This window comes from Pezoporus wallicus, unplaced genomic scaffold, assembly GCF_028554395.1.
Source record: "Pezoporus wallicus isolate ANWC-B61680 ecotype Strahan unplaced genomic scaffold, APGP_CSIRO_Pwel_v1 contig_12129, whole genome shotgun sequence".
Lineage (NCBI taxonomy): Eukaryota > Metazoa > Chordata > Aves > Psittaciformes > Psittacidae > Pezoporus > Pezoporus wallicus.
The window spans coordinates 628,036-648,079 of NW_026642642.1; the positions used below are offsets into that span (position 1 = coordinate 628,036).

Genomic DNA, 20,044 nt, shown 5'->3' on the forward strand with positions numbered 1-20,044 from the left:
ACATCGCTTCTACACACAAACTGCTGCCTTTAGGTCCAGGAGCCGTGCGCCGGGCACGGAAAACCGGGGCAGGCGGCAGCGGGTAAGGTACGGGGAAGGGAACAGAAGACGCTACCCCACCCGGACAACCCATCCGAAGGAGGCAGAGGAGCCTCTCACAGCGGGGCTGGACCGCGGCTCAACCTCAAGCCCGCAGGGCTCGGACAGCGCGGACAGCGCAGCCTGTCAGAGAGCCGGGGCACTGGGGAAGTACCGCCGGCCACCGCAGGGTGTCAGCGCTGCCATACCCGGCTGCCCTGCCCCGCCGCCGGCCGTCCCGCGGGCACCCCCCTAGGGACCGGCGAGGAGCCGCCTGTCGCGGTTCCCCCTTTGCTCGCGGTCCCCCTAACCCGCTCCGCCTTCGCACGGCACCGACGGGTGACGTGCGCGGGGCCGCCCTGCGGCAGCCCCGGAGGGAGCTCAGCTCCGGGGCTGGATGCTGCACGGTGCCGAACCGAGCTGTGCCGCCCGGCGGCGCCCCGTGCCCCGGCGCATGCGCGGCGGGGGGCGGCGGGGCGGGAAGCGGGCGGTTCCGCCCCGCTCCGCTCCGCTCCGCACAGCCTCGGCGGGGCCGCCGCGCTGCTGCTGCCCGCGCACAGGTACGGGGACCGGGCAGCGGGGAGACAGCGGGGCCCGGGAGGGGGGGGGCTGGGGAAGGGGGTTCCCGGGGATCGGCCGCGCCCTGGTTCCTGGGGGGCTGCCGGAAACGGATGTCCCGGGGGGAGCCCCCCCACTCCGCCCCGCTCCGGTTACCGGGGAGTGAGGGGGGAGAAGCGTCCCGGTTATCGGGGCCGCCCTGTCCCACCGGGGTGCTCTGCGGTGGTACATGGGCTTTCTGGGGCCGGACACGCCTTGATCTGGGTTAAGGGCGCGCCCCGTCGACCGTCGCCCCCCCATCGCCCCAACCCGGGGCTGGCGGCACGCGAGCACCGACGCCCACCATGGGACACGGGGCAGCACGGGCTGGGTCCGGCCCCGTTAATCCCAGCCCCGTACTTGCACTGCCCTAGAATAACCGCCGCAGGCCTCGGTCCGAAGCCTCCGCTTCAGGCCCCGTCGAGCATCCCCCGCCTCGGTGGTCCCTAGGGACCGCGCGGGAGAAGCTTGGCCCTGGTCCCCTCGAACCGGGGGGCCGGCGGGGGAGCCGTGCGAAGCGTTCCCCGTGCTTCCTGCCCTCCCTGTGCAGGGGGAAGCGGGAGGGAAGGGTGTCTCCCGCCCGCGGCGTGGCTTTGGGTGGGGACGCCCGAGGACACGCTCCCGACGGCAGTGCCGCAGCCCGGCCAGGTCACCCCAGCAGCTCCCGCCCGTGTCCCGGGACGGGGCACTGCGGTGGGTGCTGCGCGGCGAAACCGAGCACCACCGGTGTCCGCCGTGTCCCGGCTGGAGCTGCTAAGCCGGCAAGGGAAGCCCAGCCCCGTCCACTGCCTGTTCCCTGCCCCATTCTTTGCCTGTTCACTGTCGGATCCCACCCGTGTCCCTGTGCTCCCTGTCCCTTTGAATCTGCCGGCAGGATGTCTGCATGCTTCTGCTGTGGCTTCATCGCTGGCTGTTAGACCCATATTTGGTAGCAATAATTGTTTATTCCCTTCTTCTCTCCCCAAGCCTTGCTGCTTGAGGAGGGGAGGGGTTATATTTTGGGGATCTTGAGCTTTGCTAGAGCCGGAGGGTTGCCCAGTAAAAGGATCTGATCCCCCCACTTCCTGCAGGCCATGGGGCAAACCGCCCCCCCCAAGTGCTAAATGAGCAGGGATGAGCACTGGCCAAGCACTCAGCTTGCTCACCGAGTGGCAAGGCTTTGGGGCATCCCAAAGATTTGGGGAAGGGCAGTGGGAAGGCTGAGGAAGGGAACCTGTGGTTCACCCTCTTTTACAGAGCTTTGGTTTGCTGGATGCTAGGTGGAGAAATGCCCCTCAAAACGCAGTGATGCTCTCTTCTCTCGTGCTTTCCCCCTTCTGTGTGGCCGGTGGTGTGGTGGTGAGCAAGTGAATGCTCAGCTCACTTCCCCTAGTGAATGTGGGTGCCCTGATCGGGTGAGAACACACACTGCACCCCAAGTGCTGCTTTTGGGATGCTGTGCCAGCTCTGAAAAGACACAGGAGAGGCTGGGGATGGAGGCCTGCCCTTGCTCACCCGCATGCCTGCCTGATGGTGGGCAGCCGAGGGATGCTGCCATTTGCGCAGCATCCATTTGGAGGACAGGAGATGCCAGGCAGGAGCAGGCAGACCTGGGAATGCACAGGAAACAGCAGCAGTTAACAGCTAGAGCTGCTGTCATCCTCCATCTCTACTGCTGTCCCCTGCCTGTTCCCATCACCAAACAGAGCTGCCTGTCCAGTGGAAGTGAGAGGATGCTCCTGCCCCTGGGTAACAGCTGGGTGGTCACAGGGGTGCCATGGAGCTGCCCCCAGTGGTTGCTCATGCTCCCCAGGAGCAAGCTCACCCTCAGCTGGAAGAAGCCATCTTCCACCCGATGTGGACATGTGGCTGAGGAAGAAGAACTGTGCTGAGCGGTGTTGGCAGCAGGGCCGGGGCAGCCGGTGCAGCCTTCCATGGGTGCGGTGCTGAGCCACCTATGTGCCTGCCATGGTCCCGTATGGACCAGCCAGAGCTGTCTCTGCCTTCTTAACCAGGTTAATTTTTGACCCATTCCTTGTGCTGATATGCCAGCAAACATGGTGGCCTGATACCTGCCTGCCTGTGCTGGCAGCCAGCAACCCCATGGCTCTGGAAAACCCCAGCAGTGGGGTGGATTGCAGCTGATGGTGCTTCCTGCAGCCTGGGGGTGGTCCGGAGTGGGGCCTTTCCCAAGTGAGACTTGGCATTGCTGTAATAAAACCCCAATGAACCAACAAACCCAAACCGTGTCCACGGCCTCCCTTGGAAAAGAGCATGATAAAAATGGCAAAATCGCCGCGTTCGAAAGATTTACAGCTTGTTCTGGAAACTGTCCTCAGAGCGTGCCAGCAGGCTGCTGCTGAATTGTTGGTTGATTTTAAGATAAAAACCCTCCTCTGTAACCGTCCTCTCAGCGCTAAGCTCGACCGGCACAAATATAGCAGCTACGTCACGTGGTGGAAAACTCGCTGTCAGTGGTCTCTGCAGTATGTGGTGGCTCCTTGGGCTGTGCTGCCTTTAAGCTGAGACCTCCGCACCAGGGTGGGTTTGCCCATCTGGTGCAGGGTGAGATGGGGGCAGCCCTGATGGGGTGGGACCCTGTGAAGAAGACCCCTCTCCCATTGTGGGATCAGCTCAGGAGCGTGCTGGCGGCTCAGAGGGCTGCAGCTTGCTGTAAAAGGCAGAAGTGTGTTAGTCTGGCTGCCAGCTGGTGGGCTCGCTGCTCCGGTGCCTTATCTGCCTTTGCATACTGACAGCCTATCGAGAACAGGTTTGCTTGCTCTGGAGGCGAACCAGCGCAGAAATCTGGTGTTTGTGCATCGAGACTCGGTTTGTTTGGGTTCTGGTTTTTTACCCTTTCCAGAAGAACAGCTTGAATTCCACTGTCCTTTTCCTTTGTTTTCCTGGTCGGCAGCGCCGGGCTCCCACGCTGTCTCATCCCTTGTGTCTAGTCCAGCTTTTCCTTCCCCACGTGGAGAGGAGAGAGGTCTGCAGAGGCCGAGCCCTGCATTGATGCCTTCGCAGGAGGCAGCAGAGACACAAGCACTGTGTGATTAACTGCTGACAAATCTCTCCATGGTTTGAGGAGGTGTATTTATGCAGCAGAGAGCGTTTCTGCTTTAGACATTGATGTCAGCAAAGCTCGCCTGCTGGAGCCTGAGCTGCTCCTGTAGAGTATGGGAATTAAAGTGAACTGTGTCCCCTTCCTCCCCTTTCTTGCATCTTTAGCACCTTCCCTGCTGAGCACTGTTGTTGTAATAGCTCAGGAGTGTCAAGTCTTGAGCATTCATCCTCCTGTGGGGTTTTAGCCCCTGTGAAGGGTTTCCTAAGGGGGGGCTGATTTTGGGTGGCTTGAGGCAGGCAAGAGGAGGCTGCAGAAATGGCTGGCCATGGGCTGGCTCCTCTCAGTTCCTCTCTGCTGCTCGGTGTCTTCCCCTCCCCTTCCTCCATGGTCTCTGACCTTGTCCTGTCAGGGGCATGTTCTCCTTTTCCTGCGGAGGGACGGAAAGCAGCTTTATGCACGACTCAAGATTATTTTTAGATGTAGAGAAGATGGCCCGGTGACCACAGCAGCCTGCCCTGCGCATGAAATATTCATAAAGCCCTTTATGCAGCAGGGTGTTCCTCATCCCTGTGGCTCCGCCGCTTTGCTGCTGCTTCCGGATGGAGGGCAGCGGCACAGGCGGGTGCCTCTTCTGCCTCTTCCCCCCTTGACACCAGGCTCTCTTGCTCTGGACCCGAAATGCATTTCATTCCTCGTCAGCAGAGCCATGGGGGCCGCGGGCCTCCGCAGAAACATTGCAGAGCGGCTCAGGAATGCAGAGCTGGAGCTGCTCCATGGTGCTGGCGGAGGCGGCACACTCCCCTGTCCCTGCCTCCCATCCCGCACCACCAACATGGCTTTATGGCTCTGCAGGAACAGGACCCATGCCCTCTGACTCACTGCTGGACAGGAGCTATTTATCCATCACAGATTGTGCCCCTGACCAGCTCAGGTCCATGATTGAGAGCAGCCCACACCGGGGTAACCCCACTTTTGCATGGGGGACCAGAGCTGGCAGTGCTGGGTGGGGATGTACAGGCTCACTGTGCTGCTGTGGTGGAGAGAGGCTGCCAGCAAGTCTTGCCCAAGAACCTTAGGCCAGACTGAGGATGCACGTGGCTGGTAACCATTCCCTGACAGCCATAATAGGAGGCCTCATAGGAGCACATCAGTCAAAAACAGAACAAGCAGACGTGGTGCAGCCCACCGGTGCTCTTGCATCCTCCCACGGCAGCCTGGGTGAATGCAGAGCAAGGGACTCCTTCCCCATGAGCAGGCTCTGAGGGAGAGGAAAAGGCATGTCACTGCTGGAGAGCATCAGGTTGGGGTTGGATGGGGACTGGGAACGCTGAGAAAGGCAGGGAGCGGTGAGGTAGGGCTGAGGACCTGGTGCAAGGACCCTGATGTGTAACAGTAAACGCAAAGGGAAGGGCTCTCGGGAGCCCTACAAGCTGTGTCAAGGAAGCAGGATGCTTATTTACACCTCCTTTTCTTGTGTTAACGATTTTACTCTGCTATAGGATATCACAGTCCTAATTAGGTGTTAAACCGTGTGTTTTGGAGCCCTGTTGAGGGCTGCTTGTCTAAAGCTGATATACACAATCTTTCAAGCTCAAAGCTGATCCTTCAAGCTGGACCCAGCATGGGGCCTCTTTCAGATGGCTCTCGTGCCCATGCAGCAAGACCTGCAGTGGCTGATCCTTTGCCCTCCTGCACATCATGCTGTGCACAGACTCCCTGGCGCTGGGTTCCTGCAGTCACTGCTGCCATAGACCCCACATTCTGAGCACTCACTGTGTGAGTGGTGCTTCCCCCAGGCAATCATGTTTAACGGATGAGGTCGATGCCTGCTGCTCTTATCTCACCTCCCCGAGCAGCTCTGGGCTTTTCCGTCCCTCCATGTCCCTCTGTGCTGAGGCTGCCAGCTCAGCACCGTCTGCTGGTGACACAGGGGGCCCTGATAGCTGGGGCAGGGCCCTGCCAGCGCCGGGTCAAAGCTTGGTTTTCCTCTTGTGGCTTCTGTGTCACAGCAGGTTTAATTATAACCCGTTCCATCACGCTGTGCTGGCTTATCTCGCGTGCTCCTGTGTGCTCGCTTCCTCCTTGCTGGTAGCATCTCCACCGGGTACCAGCTGCTGTCAAATAGGCTTTGGGACCTCAGCACAACTGGACAAGGGTCCCAGTGCGGGCCAGAGACCCCAGGGTCAGCACGGGGATGGAAAGTGGGATCCCTTCCTGGGCTTGCCATCGTGGGGTACAGCTCTTGCTCACCAGTAGAAGTTGGGTCCCGGCTTTTGGGGAGCAGAGATGCTGTCTTAGGGGGGAAGGAGGAGGAAGGACCCTGTGCTCTGCAGGGGTCAGCAGTCAGAGCTAACCCATCTCTCTCCTCTGATAGGTGACGCAGGAGTGGGGACAGCCCAGCCGCCACCATGGTTGCCCTCTCGCTGAAGATCAGCATTGGCAATGTGGTGAAGACGATGCAGTTCGAGCCCTCCACCATGGTGTACGATGCCTGCCGCATGATCCGTGAGCGGGTGCCAGAGGCGCAGATGGGGCAGCGTAAGTCCTCCGCGGGGATGGGTGCCCAGCTTAGATCCTGGTCTTCCTTTGCTCTCCTGTTTCTGTGCCCATATGGGCTTCCCCAGATCAGTGGTGGGGTGGAAGGAGTAAGGTCCAGGTCTTCCTGCCCACTTGAAGCAAAGGATGAGCTCTTCAGGCTCCCTCCTTGACACCCTAGAAGAAATATGGGGGTTTTGGAAGGTAGGAAAGCACATTTGGAAGTAAAATACTTGAGCAGTGTGAGCCTGCTGCCCTTTCTGCCTCTGCTCCTGTTTCCTACTTGCATCCGTCACCCCTAGCCAGGACTAGGTGGATTTAAACAGTTGTAGGCATTAATAAACCATATAAGTTAGTTTTTCCTTTTTGGGGCATGTATTGGGTCTGTTCCCCACCGGCAGCTCTCTGCCAGACCCATGCTGGTGCTCCATTACCTTGCTAAGCCTTCTCAGCCCTCCCTGCTGCCACTGGGCTCAAAGTTAAGTTTATGGCTCAGAAGCTCAAGATGTGACTCACACCCACGAGGACATGGCCTGTCCCTGTCTTGGATGGAGGGGGGGGCTGGAGCTCTGGGACACCATCCCGGGGGCTCTCCTGGGTCCGCGCTGCCCTGCAAGCAGCTGTGCCACGGGGGAGAGGCAGCGAGCAGGGGGTCAGGAGTCGTGGGAAGAGGAGGGGAGTGTGGTGACATCTGGAAGCAGCGAATTCCTCGAGGATGAAAGGAAATGCCTTCTCATGGCGTGCCCAGCTGGCCAGCGGTCCGGCAGACCACGGCTTTCGGTTTCAGAGAGGGGATGAGCGTCCCTATGGATGTGGGGCTGTAGTGGTGTTGGAAGGAGCATTGCGTTTCCTGCTCCTGGGCGTGAGCCAGCCTGCTTGTGAAAAAACAGCCGAGGGGAAAGCCTTAAAGGGAACTGCTTATTCCCAAGTTCCTTTTCAGCTGCTTTGCTTTTCCTGTCAGCTCCTCGCAGGTTTTATTTCTCCTTGTAGTGGCACTTGGGGGTCCCTGTTGGAGCTGCGCTGTTTTTTCTGTCACCTTTGGGTGGTATATTCCCAGCCCTGCTCTTGCTCTGTGTCAGGAAGAGCCTTTCCCCGCTCAGGCTGTGGATCAGGGGCAAGCTGCTCCCTTTCCAGTGCTTTAGAGCTACCCTCTTGGAATTTGCTGTGAAAATAGCTTTGGGTTTGGGGTTGTTTTTTCTCAATGTAAAAATAAGATGGCACGGCTCCGTGCTTTTCCTGCTCCCTGTTTAGTCAGATCCCGTCGGCAGCGTGAGCCAGGCAGGCGCAGGGCAGCTCAGGAATTTGTCCCTCCCCGCAGAGAGCTGCCAACAAGATGACGAGTTATAAACAGAGCCAGCCAAGACAGCCTGCGGCGCTGGGTTGTTGCAGAGGTGGAAAAGGACCTTTCCCAGGGCAAAGCCAGGCGTGGTCCTGGCCTCTTGCAGCATGAAAACAGGGTTATCCCTGTGGGTATGAGCGGGGGTGCCGCCACACGGGCTCAGCAGCAGCGGTTGCACTGGGTACCCCAGCTGCAAGGGAGCAGGATTTGGTGAGCAGCACTGTTTCACCACCTCTGAGGCCTTGTGAGGCTTGATCCCTTACTCCTTCAGCCTCATCTTCCCCAGCCAGAGGAGTCCCGGCTCCTTTAGTCCCTCATAACAAGGCTCCATCATTTATGTTGCTTTTCTCTGTCTCTTTCCAAACTCTGCTGTGTCCTTCTGGGAAGGTGCAGACCACACCACCACTGAGTACTCAAAGTGTGGATGAGCCTAGGTTTCACAACCAGTTCCCAGCACCCTTCCTGGTGATCCCGTGTGCTTTCACTGTTGCTACACAGTGCACTGAACACTTCTGAGAGCTGTCACCCGCAGCTCCAAGCTCTTCATTCTGTTGTGACTGTCAGTTCCAAGTTCAGCATTGTGTAGGCATGCTTCAGACAGCTTTTTCATAGACAGCTATGGCAAAACATGAAGCTTGCTTGCCAGCTTTGTTGCCCACTCGTTAGGTTTAGGCTCCAGCATTCACAGTGCTGCTGTGCTCTACGTGCAGGGCTGCCCTGCTGCACATCTCTGGCAGTGTTCAAGGCCAGGTTGGATGGGGTTTGGAGCAACCTGCTCTAGTGGAAGGTGTCCCTGCCCATGGCAGGGAGTTGGAACTGGATGAGCTTTAAGGTCCCTTCCAACCCAAACCATTCTGTTATCTTGGTGGCCCTGTCCTGCTCAGGATTACCCTGGCAGAGCCTTTATCTATTTTTCAGCCAACGATTTTGGGCTGTTCCTCTCGGATGAAGACCCAAAGAAAGGGATCTGGCTGGAGGCAGGGAAGGCCCTGGACTACTACATGCTCCGCAATGGGGTAAGCATCCATCCCACATCCTTCCAGCTGGTACCTGCTTTGGCTCCAGATGTTCCCTCGGCGTGGCGCTGGTGTGGCTGCCTGCCCTGCTGCCTTGCATCTTGCCCTACAGCACCCCATGATTGCACCAGGGAGATGGGAGCTGATGGTGGGATGTGGGTGCCCTGCACTGGTGCTGCTGCTGGGAGCTGTGCTCTGCTGTGCCCACAGGATACTATGGAGTACAAGAAGAAGCAGCGGCCCCTGAAGATCCGCATGCTGGATGGGACAGTGAAAACAGTGATGGTGGATGACTCCAAAACCGTCACGGACATGCTCATGACAATCTGTGCTCGGATTGGTGAGAGGAGGGGGCAGCAACAGGGGCAAGGGAGCTGCGGAAAGATTGCAGTGTCGGATGGGGATACTGGAGGAACAGCATCAGCTCTGTGGAGATGCAATGGGGATGAGGAGTGCGTGATGCTAGGGAGGGGGCACTGCTCTGCACCTCTGTGTTATTTCAGGCTCTTTGCTGTATTTGGCAGCAAAGTCATGTTGAGCTTGGTCCTCTGCTCTCCTGCAGGCATCACCAACTACGATGAGTACTCGCTTGTTCGGGAGATTATGGAAGAGAAGAAGGAGGAGGTCACTGGCACCCTCAAGAAGGACAAGACCCTGCTACGAGATGAGAAGAAGATGGAAAAGCTCAAGCAGAAGCTGCACACAGATGATGAGTGTAGGTGCCTGCACATGCAGGGGATGGGATCAGCCTCTGCTGAGGGCACTGGTGAGAGGAGCAGGGACCCCTGCCAGGAGAATAGCCACTACAGAGAGTGGAGAGGACTGTGATGAGGGAACATATTCCACACTCCTTGGAGTGTTTCCTGGAAACCCAGGGCAGAGGGTGAATGCTGGGATGCACCAGACGGGTGCTGATTTCTCACTCTGCATGAGCAGCCTCGGGGCAGGGATTGGCCGTGCTTCAGTGCCTGTCCCTGCTCACGCTCTGTCCTTTCCTGCAGTGAATTGGCTGGACCACGGCCGGACCCTGCGCGAGCAAGGCATCGATGACAATGAAACGCTGCTGCTGCGGCGCAAGTTCTTCTACTCTGACCAGAACGTGGACTCACGAGATCCTGTGCAGCTCAACCTGCTCTACGTGCAGGTACAGCTCTCTGGAGCTCCACTGCCAGGGCTGGTGGCTGAGAGCTTTGGCCAAGAGCCGCTGTAGAGGGGGGAGCTTCGGGATACACAGTTATCTTGTGGGTAAGAACCAGCTGTGTCGATTACAGCCCTGCCCTCTGTGTACTCCATAGCTCCCCAGGGGATTTCATGTCTCCTCTGTCTGATAGGAATCACCCTGAAGTCCTGCTGCTCTTCCTCTCCCAGGCTTGGTGATGGTCCCTCTGGGGACAACCTAGTCCTAAATCCTTTCTTTTAGGGCCACTTCTTTTAAGCGTGGAAAACAGGTCCTGCTTGTTGTGGAGGGGAGTGGTGGCGGGGCTGCCCAGCCAACAGCAGTGTCTCCTCTTCTTGCACAGGCTCGCGATGACATCCTGAACGGTTCCCACCCCGTCTCCTTCGACAAAGCCTGCGAGTTTGCTGGGTACCAGTGCCAGATCCAGTTCGGGCCGCACAATGAGCAGAAGCACAAGCCGGGGTTTCTGGAGTGAGTGTCCCCGGGAGCCCCCGGGCTTGTCTTGGGGTGGTTCAAGCCTCTTGGGTGGTTCAAGCAGTTTAGAATCACAGAATGACAGGGGCTAGAAAGGACCTTAAGATCATCCAGTTCCAGCCCCCTGCCATGGGCAGGGACGCCTCACCCTAGACCCTGTCACCCAAGGCTCTGTCCAGCCTGGCCTTGAGCACCACCAGGGATGGAGCATTCACCACTTCTTTGGGCAGCTCATTCCAGTGCCTCACTACCCTCACAGTAAAGAACTTCTTCCTTATGTCCAATCTAAACTTCCCCTGTTTAAGTTTAAACCAATTTCCCTTTGTCCTATCACTACAGTCCCAGCACGGCACCAGCACATGGGGTTATGATTGCCTCTGCTACAACCCCTCCTCCGTGCAAAGGGTGCCAGCCCCACATCCTCCTCGTCCTGACACCCACAAGGGACATGCAGCCAGCTCTGATGAGGGGATCCCAGATCACCATATGCCCTCCTCTGATGCCACATTATGGGCTGCATCCATCCACCTCAGGCCATCCACCTTGCACTGAGGCAGCTTTCATTTACTGCAGCAACCTTTCCCACATCCTTCCTGCTCCCAAAAACTCCCAGACCGTGCCCTGGCAGAGGTTCATCCGAGGCTCTGGGTTTGGCCTCTTTGTAGTTGAAGACAAACGCTGGCTTGGTCTCTGCTGCTAACAGCTGGCTTGGGTGTCTCTTGGCAGGCTCAAGGATTTCCTGCCCAAGGAGTACATCAAGCAGAAAGGGGAGCGCAAGATCTTCATGGTACGTGCAGGGGGCATGTTGAGACCTGGTCTTCTCTTTCCTCCATACCAGAGGTTGAGGCTGGTGTTGTCTTTGGAGGCAACACATAGCAGCTTGTTGGGTGAGAAACAGGAGCAGAAGCTGTAGGTGAAGCAGATAAGGCAGCTCCTCTGGCAGTTCCCAGAGGTCAGAGGGATGCTGTAGCAGGGTCAGGGGATGTCAGTGCCGTGGGGAGAGCCTGGGAGGGCTGTGACAGTGATAGTGGCACAGCCAGGGGACGGTGGAGCTAGTGTGATATTGTCTTTGCTGTTGCAGGCCCACAAGAACTGTGGGAACATGAGTGAGATCGAAGCCAAAGTTCGCTATGTGAAACTTGCCCGTTCCCTTAAGACATACGGAGTCTCCTTCTTCTTGGTCAAGGTAGAGCTGCAGCCCCCCTGGTCCCACCTCTCACCAACCAGAATTCCTCTTCTTCAGCATCCTTCCATTTGCTGTGTCTCCAGTTGCTACTCCTCAACCCGTATTGCTCCAGTTTTCCCTCTGTCTCCACTGTCCTTCCTGCCTTTCCCTGTGCATTGCCTTCCCATTCCTTGATTCATGCTTTTTCTCATTTTCAAGCCCTGTGTCACAAGCAGAAAGTGTGGCCTGTGTAGCAGCAGCAGACATCTATGGCTACCAAAGGTCTCTGCCTGAACAGATCTGCTGTAACCCTTCTGTTGTGGCCCACAGGAGAAGATGAAGGGGAAGAACAAGCTGGTGCCACGGCTGCTGGGGATCACTAAGGAGTGTGTGATGCGTGTAGACGAGAAGACCAAGGAAGTGATTCAGGAGTGGAACCTGACCAACATCAAGCGTTGGGCAGCATCACCCAAGAGCTTCACCCTGGTAGGGACCAGCCCTGGTCCTCCCCACCCCAACCCCAGTGATGTCCCATGGGGGCTGCTCTCAGGCCAGCCCCTCTCTTGCCAGCCCATGGTCGGACAGCCTTGCCCTCCTCTGGTGCCTCTCCTGGCTCTTGTTTTGAAGGCTGGCACTTGGGTGCTTAGCGCATACCAGAGGGGCTCAGGGTGACTGCCAATGCCACAGTGCTACCCTGTGCCCTGCTGTTGCAGGATTTTGGGGATTACCAGGATGGTTACTACTCGGTGCAGACCACAGAGGGGGAGCAGATCGCACAGCTGATCGCTGGCTACATTGATATCATCCTCAAAAAGGTGAGGCTGTGCTGGGAAGGGTAGCAAAAACCGGCTCCTCTGCGGGGAGGGATGCACGATGCCCCTTCCAGCTGCTCCAGCTGGCACATGGAGAGCTGGAGTTGGGTCAGGGGGGTATGGTGGGATGGTGGTGGGCTGCAGGAGGAGGGGAAGGCTGGGAAGCGTGTGCTGGCTGACACATTTTCTCCTTCCCTCTGCAGAAGAAGAGCAAAGACCACTTTGGACTGGAGGGTGATGAGGAGTCCCCCATGCTGGAAGACACCGTGTCTCCAAAGAAGTAAGTTCTCCAGGAGCAAGGGAGCTGCCAAGCAGAAGTTGAGTGGAGACGAGGCTCCAGCCAAGCTTGCAGCACAGCATACATGGAGGAAGAGCTGCCAGTCCTTCAGAGCAGCACTCCCACAGGCCATGGGCATCTCTTGACCTGGTCCTTCTCCCTGTTTCAGGTTGACTGTCTTGCAGCAGCAGTTTAACCGTGTAGGCAAGGCAGAGCTGGGCGCAGTGGCCCTGCCAGCCATCATGCGCACAGGGGCTGGAGGGCCTGAGAACTTCCAGGTGGGCACAATGCCACAGCCCCAGCTGCAGATCACCAGTGGCCAGATGCACCGAGGGCACATGCCTCCTCTGGTAAGCTCTCCCTGTGCCCACAGAGACCCCAAAGGGTGCCCATCATTGTGTAGACCCATCCATTTGGGTCTATGAGCTACAGTCCCCTGACTGCAGCCTCTCCTCCAGGTTGAGCTGCCCCAAGCTGCTGTGTCTAGGCAGCCCCACCAGTGCTGTGCTTTGCAGCATGGCCCTGTGCCTGCCTTTGGTGTCCCCTATGTCCTCTGCAGCTGGAGAACCACTTGGAAAAGGCCACGAGGAGGCTGTTTTCTTTGGCCCCACTCAACCTGTTTGGGGCTTGCTGTAGAAGCCTTGTGGGGTCCCATTGCATGTGCTCCCTACTCCCCAGGAGCTGGTTAACTGTGACTTGCTTTTACCCACAGTGGGACTGGGAATTTCCCAGTGGGAGGTGCAAAGGGGAGACCCCCTTTTTGCTAGATGCACCCCCGGTTATGGAGACACCTACCCAGAGCACTGTCACCAGCAGCACATTACACCATGTTGCGGGGGGGGCAGGTATGTGAGGAATATTTAAGCCTAGATTTCAAGCCTACAGCATATCTCTGTGTGTCTCTGTGTTGCAGACTTCAGCCCAGCAAGCCCTGACTGGCACCATCAACTCCAGCATGCAGGCTGTGCACGCAGCCCAGGCCACACTGGATGACTTTGAGACATTGCCACCCCTTGGGCAGGATGCTGTGAGTGTTGGTGAAGGCTCTGTGGAAGGGGGGACCTTGCTGGAGGTTGTTGGCTCAGCTGAGTGAGGCTGGTCACATTCCCAGGAGAAGTGTAAGCAGCCCCTGGGAAGATCTGCTGCCTGCAGGGATGTGGGGTTGTATCTACTGTATCCCTAGGAGAGGAAGGGACACTTGGTCATCTTGCTTCATCAGGATGGGTTGGGGAGTTTGGGGTGGTCACAGTTCTTCCTTCCCTCTTCCTTGTCTCCTCCTTCCTCCATCTGTCTGTGTGAGCATGGCTGCAGTTACCCACCACCTCCACCACCATCTCCTGACCCTGTTCTCCTCATTTCAGGCATCCAAAGCTTGGCGCAAAAACAAAATGGATGAGTCGAAGCACGAGATCCACTCCCAAGTGGATGCTATCACTGCTGGCACAGCCTCAGTGGTCAACCTCACAGCAGGTACGTGGAGGGTTGAAGAGGGATGACCCATTTTGGACAAAGCTTGGTATCTCTTGTCTGCCAGAAGGTCACAGCTCCTGCCCTCCATAAGAGGCTGGATGAGCCAGTCTTCCCCAGCTAGAGCTAAATCAGCCCTGACTGCTGCTAATATGCCTGTAGAGCTGGTCATGCCCCTGCAGCTCACCCTGGCTTTGCCCAGCCTAGTCCTTCCTCCCAGTCTTTGGCTGACCAGCGATCCTCTAGATGAGGGGCATGTTGTACAGTCCCTGCCATAACTCTGAGCACAGCTGCTGCGTGGTGCAGCTCTTTTTCCCCATGCTCTCCTGCTCAAACTCAGCTGACGCAGGTTTAGGAGCCGTGACATGGGGATGTTCTTGGAGCATCACGTGAAGCGCATCCCATCCTACACCTCTCTTCCTGTGCAGGGGATCCAGCAGACACGGACTACACTGCTGTGGGCTGTGCTGTTACCACCATCTCTTCCAACCTGACGGAGATGTCCAAGGGTGTGAAGCTGCTGGCTGCACTGATGGAAGATGAAGGAGGGAATGGCCGACAGCTTCTGCAGGCTGCCAAGAACCTGGCGAGTGCTGTCTCAGACCTGCTGAAAACAGCACAGCCTGCCAGCACTGAGGTGAGTGGCAGGAGGGGCCATCGGGAGAGGGTTTTGCTGCTTGCTCTCGAACCCAGTGTTGATCTTGGCTCGTTCCTTGCAGCCTCGCCAGAACCTCCTGCAGGCTGCTGGCCTGGTGGGCCAGACCAGCGGGGAGCTGCTGCAGCAGATAGGGGAGAGCGACACCGACCCCCGGTTCCAGGTTAGTGCAACCGAAGACTCTCACTCCCTAAAACCATCAGCTCTTGCACAGGACCTGGCTCTGGGCGCAGTGACTTTGCTGAGGGAGGGGGCAGGCCATTGTCCATCTCTGTCCCTAGAGCCACAGTGATATAACACCTCTTATCTTGTGGATTCCCATGTAGATCCCAGAAAGCCGGCGTGCTTGGATCCTGCCTGCCTCTGACCCAAAGACGGTAAAAAGGGGGCTGTAGGCACGGTGTGGTGGTCCCTGCCCTCTCCAGTGCGAGGGGCGCTCCTCTGAGGACAATCAGCTGCACTCTATGGAGAAGGGCTCTTGTCAAAACCCTGCTTTTCTGGTGGTTGGCTATCAGAAGTCCATGCACTCGGGTCATCCCTGTGTGAGCACTGTGTGAGTCCTCTGCTCCTGCCTGTGAGAGCTGCAGGGTGGCTGCAGCATCATGGGGTGGTTTAGTTTGGCTTCCAGCTGGCTTGTTTTCCTGCAGTTGCTCCTTCAGCACAAGTGAGACAGCACAGTGTGGTGGGTAGGAGAACCTAGCCATTATACAGACCAAAACAGCCTGCAGAAACAAGGTGTTTCTGTTCATGGCGACCTCAACATAAATAGAAAAGCCTTGACATTTAGACAAAGGGAACAGAAAAAACAACAGTAGGGGTGGAAGCCGTGCTCAGCCAGGCATCAGTGCCAGCACAGGGGCATCCCCATGTGGCAGGTTTGGGACCTGGAGGACAATTTGCACACATGCAGTGAGTGAGATGCTCTGCCTTGGAGCTGTCAGACCCGAGTGTATCTACTTCCCTCCTTGTGCTCTGATGCAGTAGTCTGGGGACTCTGGAGCTGGGTGCATGCGCTCTCTGCTCTCTCCTCCTGTCTGGAAAGGTGGTGGGTCGCAGTGGGAATAGTCCTGGCTTGCAGGAGGTGAGGGGATGCTGTGACATTGATTTGGTGGCTGGAGGCTTTGTTGCCTTTAGTGGGGCCACTCACTGTGAGCATGCACACAGCAGGAGGGTTGCAGGCACAGCGAGCAGTGAGTTCTGGCACCTGTACCAAGGTCTTTGCCCCTAGCACTGCTGTCAGGCACCGGTGCTGCCACTTTTAACCAGCAGCATGCCACAGGAGCTAATCCTGGTGTACAGTCATGTCTAGTGCCCTACAGGAAAGCAGTTTGCTGTGTGCTGGTTGCTGCCTGTTACGTGCTGGCAGGGTGGCCCCATGCTGCCCTGAGGGTGAGGAGGCTGGGTGCTGTGTCATACTTCTCCTTTAGCCCCAGCAAGGATTGTAGAGATGTAACCTGTTGCGAAGGAGCTAGAAAATAGCTGGCATGCCTGCAGTACAGGTGACCAGGGGCAGCATCTCCTGCTCCCCTCTTGCTTGTGGGGTGAGCCTGTGGGCAGGCAGATGCCCCTGGTGTGGCTGTGCTATAGGAGCTTGTGCCTGCCATTTGGCAGGAGGGGTTTGTAATTGTTTGCCTTTGCATCCCTCCACATAAAGCTCAGCAGTGCCTTGCAGAGCTTGTTGCTGTGGTACCATCAGGGACTTGCAGCAGTCGTTGCCTAGGCAATAAGCAGGTCAGCAGTAAGCAGGTCACAGGTACTGAGATGATGCTGAGCATTGCCTGAGCTGCACCAGGTGGTGTTTACGGCAGCGCTGTGCTGCACGCTGCAGCTCCAGGCCATATTACAGCCTCACCACTGGCTGTAGCACACAGTAGAGGGGGAGTCAAGGTGTTGCCAGCCACCCCAGGCGATCCATGGTGCCCGTGCTGGAACCGAGTGGATGAAAGGCCCCCAAGAGCTCATGTTTCCCAGCTGATTATTTCACGAGCTCCCTGCAGGCGGCTGCCATTGCTCCTGCTATAGTGGCTCCTGTACTGACCCCCTCCATTCCCCACAGGACATGCTCATGCAGCTGGCAAAGGCGGTGGCCAGCGCCGCGGCTGCGCTGGTGCTCAAAGCCAAGAACGTGGCTCAGAAGACGGAGGACGCGGCGCTGCAGACACAGGTGATCGCTGCTGCCACCCAGTGTGCCCTCTCCACCTCCCAGCTGGTGGCCTGCACCAAGGTAAGCAGCAAGGCTTTAACCCATGCCTCAGTATGGTGGCATCACCAGGGTAGTGGCAGCTCCATGGTGGGGTTGTGGGTGTGCTAGAGCTACACTTCCTAAGGTGGGACATTAGGGGTCTGGCACAGCTCGGGTTGTGGTCGTTGTCACTGTGCCTAAGCATTATATATCCTCTATGGAGGAGCAGAAGCCGGGGACAACTATTCCTGCACATCTCCTACACAGAGCCCATCACGCTTCCTCTCTTCTCCTCTCCAGGTAGTGGCTCCCACAATCAGCTCACCAGTGTGCCAGGAGCAGCTGATTGAGGCTGGCAAGTTGGTGGCCAAGTCAGCAGAGGGCTGTGTGGAGGCATCCAAGGCAGCCACCAGTGATGACCAGCTCCTGAAGCAGGTTGGGGTGGCAGCCACGGCCGTCACCCAGGCCCTAAATGACCTGCTGCAGCACATCAAGCAGCATGCCTTGGGCGGGCAGCCCATCGGGCGCTATGACCAGGCCACTGACACCATCCTCAACGTCACCGAGAACATATTCAGCTCCATGGGCGATGCTGGTGAGAGCGCTGATGGCAGCCAGAGTAGAGCGTGGTGGATGGGGAGGTATCAGGGAGCCTGTGGACTTGCTAACGGGGCCACCCTTCCTTCCTGTCCCAGGGGAAATGGTGCGTCAGGCTCGTATTCTGGCCCAGGCCACTTCCGACCTTGTCAATGCCATCAAAGCTGATGCAGAAGGAGAGACAGACCTTGAGAACTCACGCAAGCTGCTGAGTGCGGCCAAGATCTTGGCTGATGCCACTGCCAAGATGGTGGAGGCTGCGAAGGTCAGTGGTGTGGGATGGGAGGAATGCTGGCTTTGGCCCCCAGCCCCATCTGATTACATCCGCTCAGGGCTGGGAAGGGGACAAACGGCCCCTGGATGGGAAGTGGTTCCCAGAGCAAGGTCCTGCACTGAGCCAGGGACCTTTGCAGTGAAATGGGGCTCTTCCTGGAGCTGTGGGTATTAGCAGAGGAGCTGTTAGCTCTTATGCAGCTGTGCTGTCCCACAGGGGCTTTGGTCATTGGTAAGCAGCCAGGCTGCCTTGAGGGGGAACTCCCCAGCATCAGACCAGGACGCAGGAGGACCCTGTGGTCCCTGCGAGGTGTGATGGGTTTCCTGTTCTCTGCAGGGAGCCGCAGCCCACCCGGACAGCGAGGAGCAGCAGCAGCGCCTGCGTGAGGCTGCAGAAGGGCTCCGCATGGCGACCAACGCCGCAGCCCAGAACGCCATCAAGAAGAAGCTGGTGCACAAGCTGGAGGTGAGACACTGAGCAAGGGACCACAGAGGGCAAGCAGGCAGAGTCATTGAGACCTGACCAGGACCCCTCACATCCCTGAGCTTCCCAGAGGGATGAAGTCCTTTTTGGGTACAGCATCCATGCTGCATCCCACAGAGACCTCCCCACTGCTCCCTTCCCATGTGTGCACCACGTTGCTTTGGGATGCTGGGTGTTGAGGGTGCTGGGGATGTTCTGGTGGGCCCCAGTACATGGTGGGGGGCTCAGGGCAGGGTGACTGGTGGGGACCAGTGCTAACCCATGCCTTCCTCTGTCAGCACGCAGCTAAGCAAGCCGCTGCCTCTGCCACCCAGACCATCGCTGCAGCACAGCACGCTGCCTCCTCCAACAAGAACCCTGCTGCACAGCAGCAGCTGGTGCAGAGCTGCAAGGTAAGAGCCCAGGCCTCATCCTGGCATCTCCCTCCTCCCAGCCCTTCTGCCCTGTGCTGGGGCTTCCTGCTCAAACACAGTGGGCAGGCAGGACCTTGGGGGTCTTCATGGAGCTCCTCCAGGAGCCTGTCTTCTGGTCACTTGTCCTGGGTTAGATCCATCTCCTCCCAGCCTCTGCACTGATGTTCCTCTTTGGCAGGTGGTGGCAGAGCAGATCCCGATGCTGGTGCAGGGTGTCCGAGGGAGCCAATCCCAGCCAGACAGCCCCAGTGCTCAGCTGGCTCTCATTGCTGCCAGCCAGAACTTCCTTCAGGTACCTGTGATGCCCAGAGTCTCCTGCACCACCTCTGGTGTTACAGCTTTCCTACCCTGCCTGGCCCTCCCAGCATACTGTGAAACCTGCTGCACCTGGGCAGCAAAGAGGTGCTGTGCATTCATGTCCTTCTCACTGCTTTTCCCTTTTCCCTGGCAGCCTGGTGGGAAGATGGTAGCTGCAGCCAAGGCCACCGTCCCTACCATCACAGACCAGGCCTCTGCCATGCAACTCAGCCAGTGTGCCAAGAACTTGGCCGCAGCTCTGGCTGAGCTCCGCACAGCTGCCCAGAAGGTGAGAGGCTGGGTCCCATCCTGCAGGAGGACCCTGGCTGTGTATAGTAGGGGGAAACGTGGGGACAGCCCAACAGCAGGTCATAGCTGGGCTCAGGGGTTGCCCCACTCACCTTCCCTTCTCCCCATTGCAGGCCCAGGAGGCATGTGGACCCCTGGAAATAGATTCTGCTCTGGGTCTGGTGCAAAGCCTGGAGAGGGACTTGCAGGAAGCCAAGGCAGCTGCCCGTGATGGCAAGCTCAAGCCTCTGCCAGGGGAGACGGTGAGTGCATGGGGTGGTACAGGGTGGGTGCTGGAGCAGGGGAGCCACCAGAATGTGCAGCCCACCACCATGTCCCCACGTATCCTCCTGCAGATGGAGAAGTGTGCCCAGGACCTGGGGAACAGCACGAAAGCTGTGAGCTCTGCCATCGCTCACCTCCTGGGAGAGGTGGCCCAGGGCAATGAGAACTACACAGGTACCAACATCAGCATCAGGGCTGGGAGAGGGGAGCGTGCGGTGCCAACAGCCACTGACCTTTCCATCTCCCCAGGCATCGCTGCCCGAGAGGTGGCCCAGGCCCTGCGCTCGCTCAGCCAGGCTGCCCGTGGTGTAGCGGCCAACACGGCCGACCCGCAGGCACAGAACGCCATGCTGGAGTGTGCCAGCGACGTGATGGACAAAGCCAACAACCTCATCGAGGAGGCGCGGAAAGCGGTGGGCAAGCCTGGAGACCCAGAGAGCCAGCAGCGCCTGGCCCAGGTGGGAGAATGGGTATCCCAAGGGGCAGAATGGGTACCCCAGGTGGGAGAATGGGTACCCTGGTGAGCCCTGCCATCCCCTGGGAAGGGCACAAAGCTGCCACAGAATGGTGACCCCTCTTTGTTTCTCTGC

General features: G+C 58.1%; 1 protein-coding gene across 2 annotated transcripts in view; it reads left to right on the forward strand.

Annotated features, from left to right (window-relative positions):
- The first annotated feature begins 530 nt into the window (after window positions 1-530).
- TLN1 (talin 1) overlaps window positions 531-20,044 on the forward strand; it is a 34,840-nt gene continuing 15,326 nt past the window's right edge. Inside the window, exons 1-28 of one of the 2 annotated variants that reach the window (XM_057431168.1) lie at window positions 531-638; window positions 6,093-6,256; window positions 8,511-8,608; window positions 8,819-8,948; window positions 9,171-9,323; window positions 9,610-9,752; window positions 10,129-10,256; window positions 10,986-11,046; window positions 11,341-11,445; window positions 11,755-11,910; window positions 12,138-12,239; window positions 12,440-12,516; window positions 12,683-12,863; window positions 13,427-13,540; window positions 13,875-13,983; window positions 14,409-14,617; window positions 14,700-14,798; window positions 14,962-15,012; window positions 16,692-16,859; window positions 17,118-17,412; window positions 17,513-17,679; window positions 18,025-18,153; window positions 18,450-18,563; window positions 18,763-18,876; window positions 19,036-19,170; window positions 19,304-19,432; window positions 19,526-19,628; window positions 19,704-19,912. In XM_057431168.1, coding sequence (XP_057287151.1) covers window positions 6,127-6,256; window positions 8,511-8,608; window positions 8,819-8,948; window positions 9,171-9,323; window positions 9,610-9,752; window positions 10,129-10,256; window positions 10,986-11,046; window positions 11,341-11,445; window positions 11,755-11,910; window positions 12,138-12,239; window positions 12,440-12,516; window positions 12,683-12,863; window positions 13,427-13,540; window positions 13,875-13,983; window positions 14,409-14,617; window positions 14,700-14,798; window positions 14,962-15,012; window positions 16,692-16,859; window positions 17,118-17,412; window positions 17,513-17,679; window positions 18,025-18,153; window positions 18,450-18,563; window positions 18,763-18,876; window positions 19,036-19,170; window positions 19,304-19,432; window positions 19,526-19,628; window positions 19,704-19,912 — 3,609 coding nt within the window. In that variant the 5' untranslated portion in view covers window positions 531-638; window positions 6,093-6,126. The remainder of the gene's footprint in view (window positions 639-6,092; window positions 6,257-8,510; window positions 8,609-8,818; window positions 8,949-9,170; window positions 9,324-9,609; window positions 9,753-10,128; window positions 10,257-10,985; window positions 11,047-11,340; window positions 11,446-11,754; window positions 11,911-12,137; window positions 12,240-12,439; window positions 12,517-12,682; window positions 12,864-13,426; window positions 13,541-13,874; window positions 13,984-14,408; window positions 14,618-14,699; window positions 14,799-14,961; window positions 15,013-16,691; window positions 16,860-17,117; window positions 17,413-17,512; window positions 17,680-18,024; window positions 18,154-18,449; window positions 18,564-18,762; window positions 18,877-19,035; window positions 19,171-19,303; window positions 19,433-19,525; window positions 19,629-19,703; window positions 19,913-20,044) is intronic. The other variant, XM_057431169.1, reaches the window with a different exon arrangement.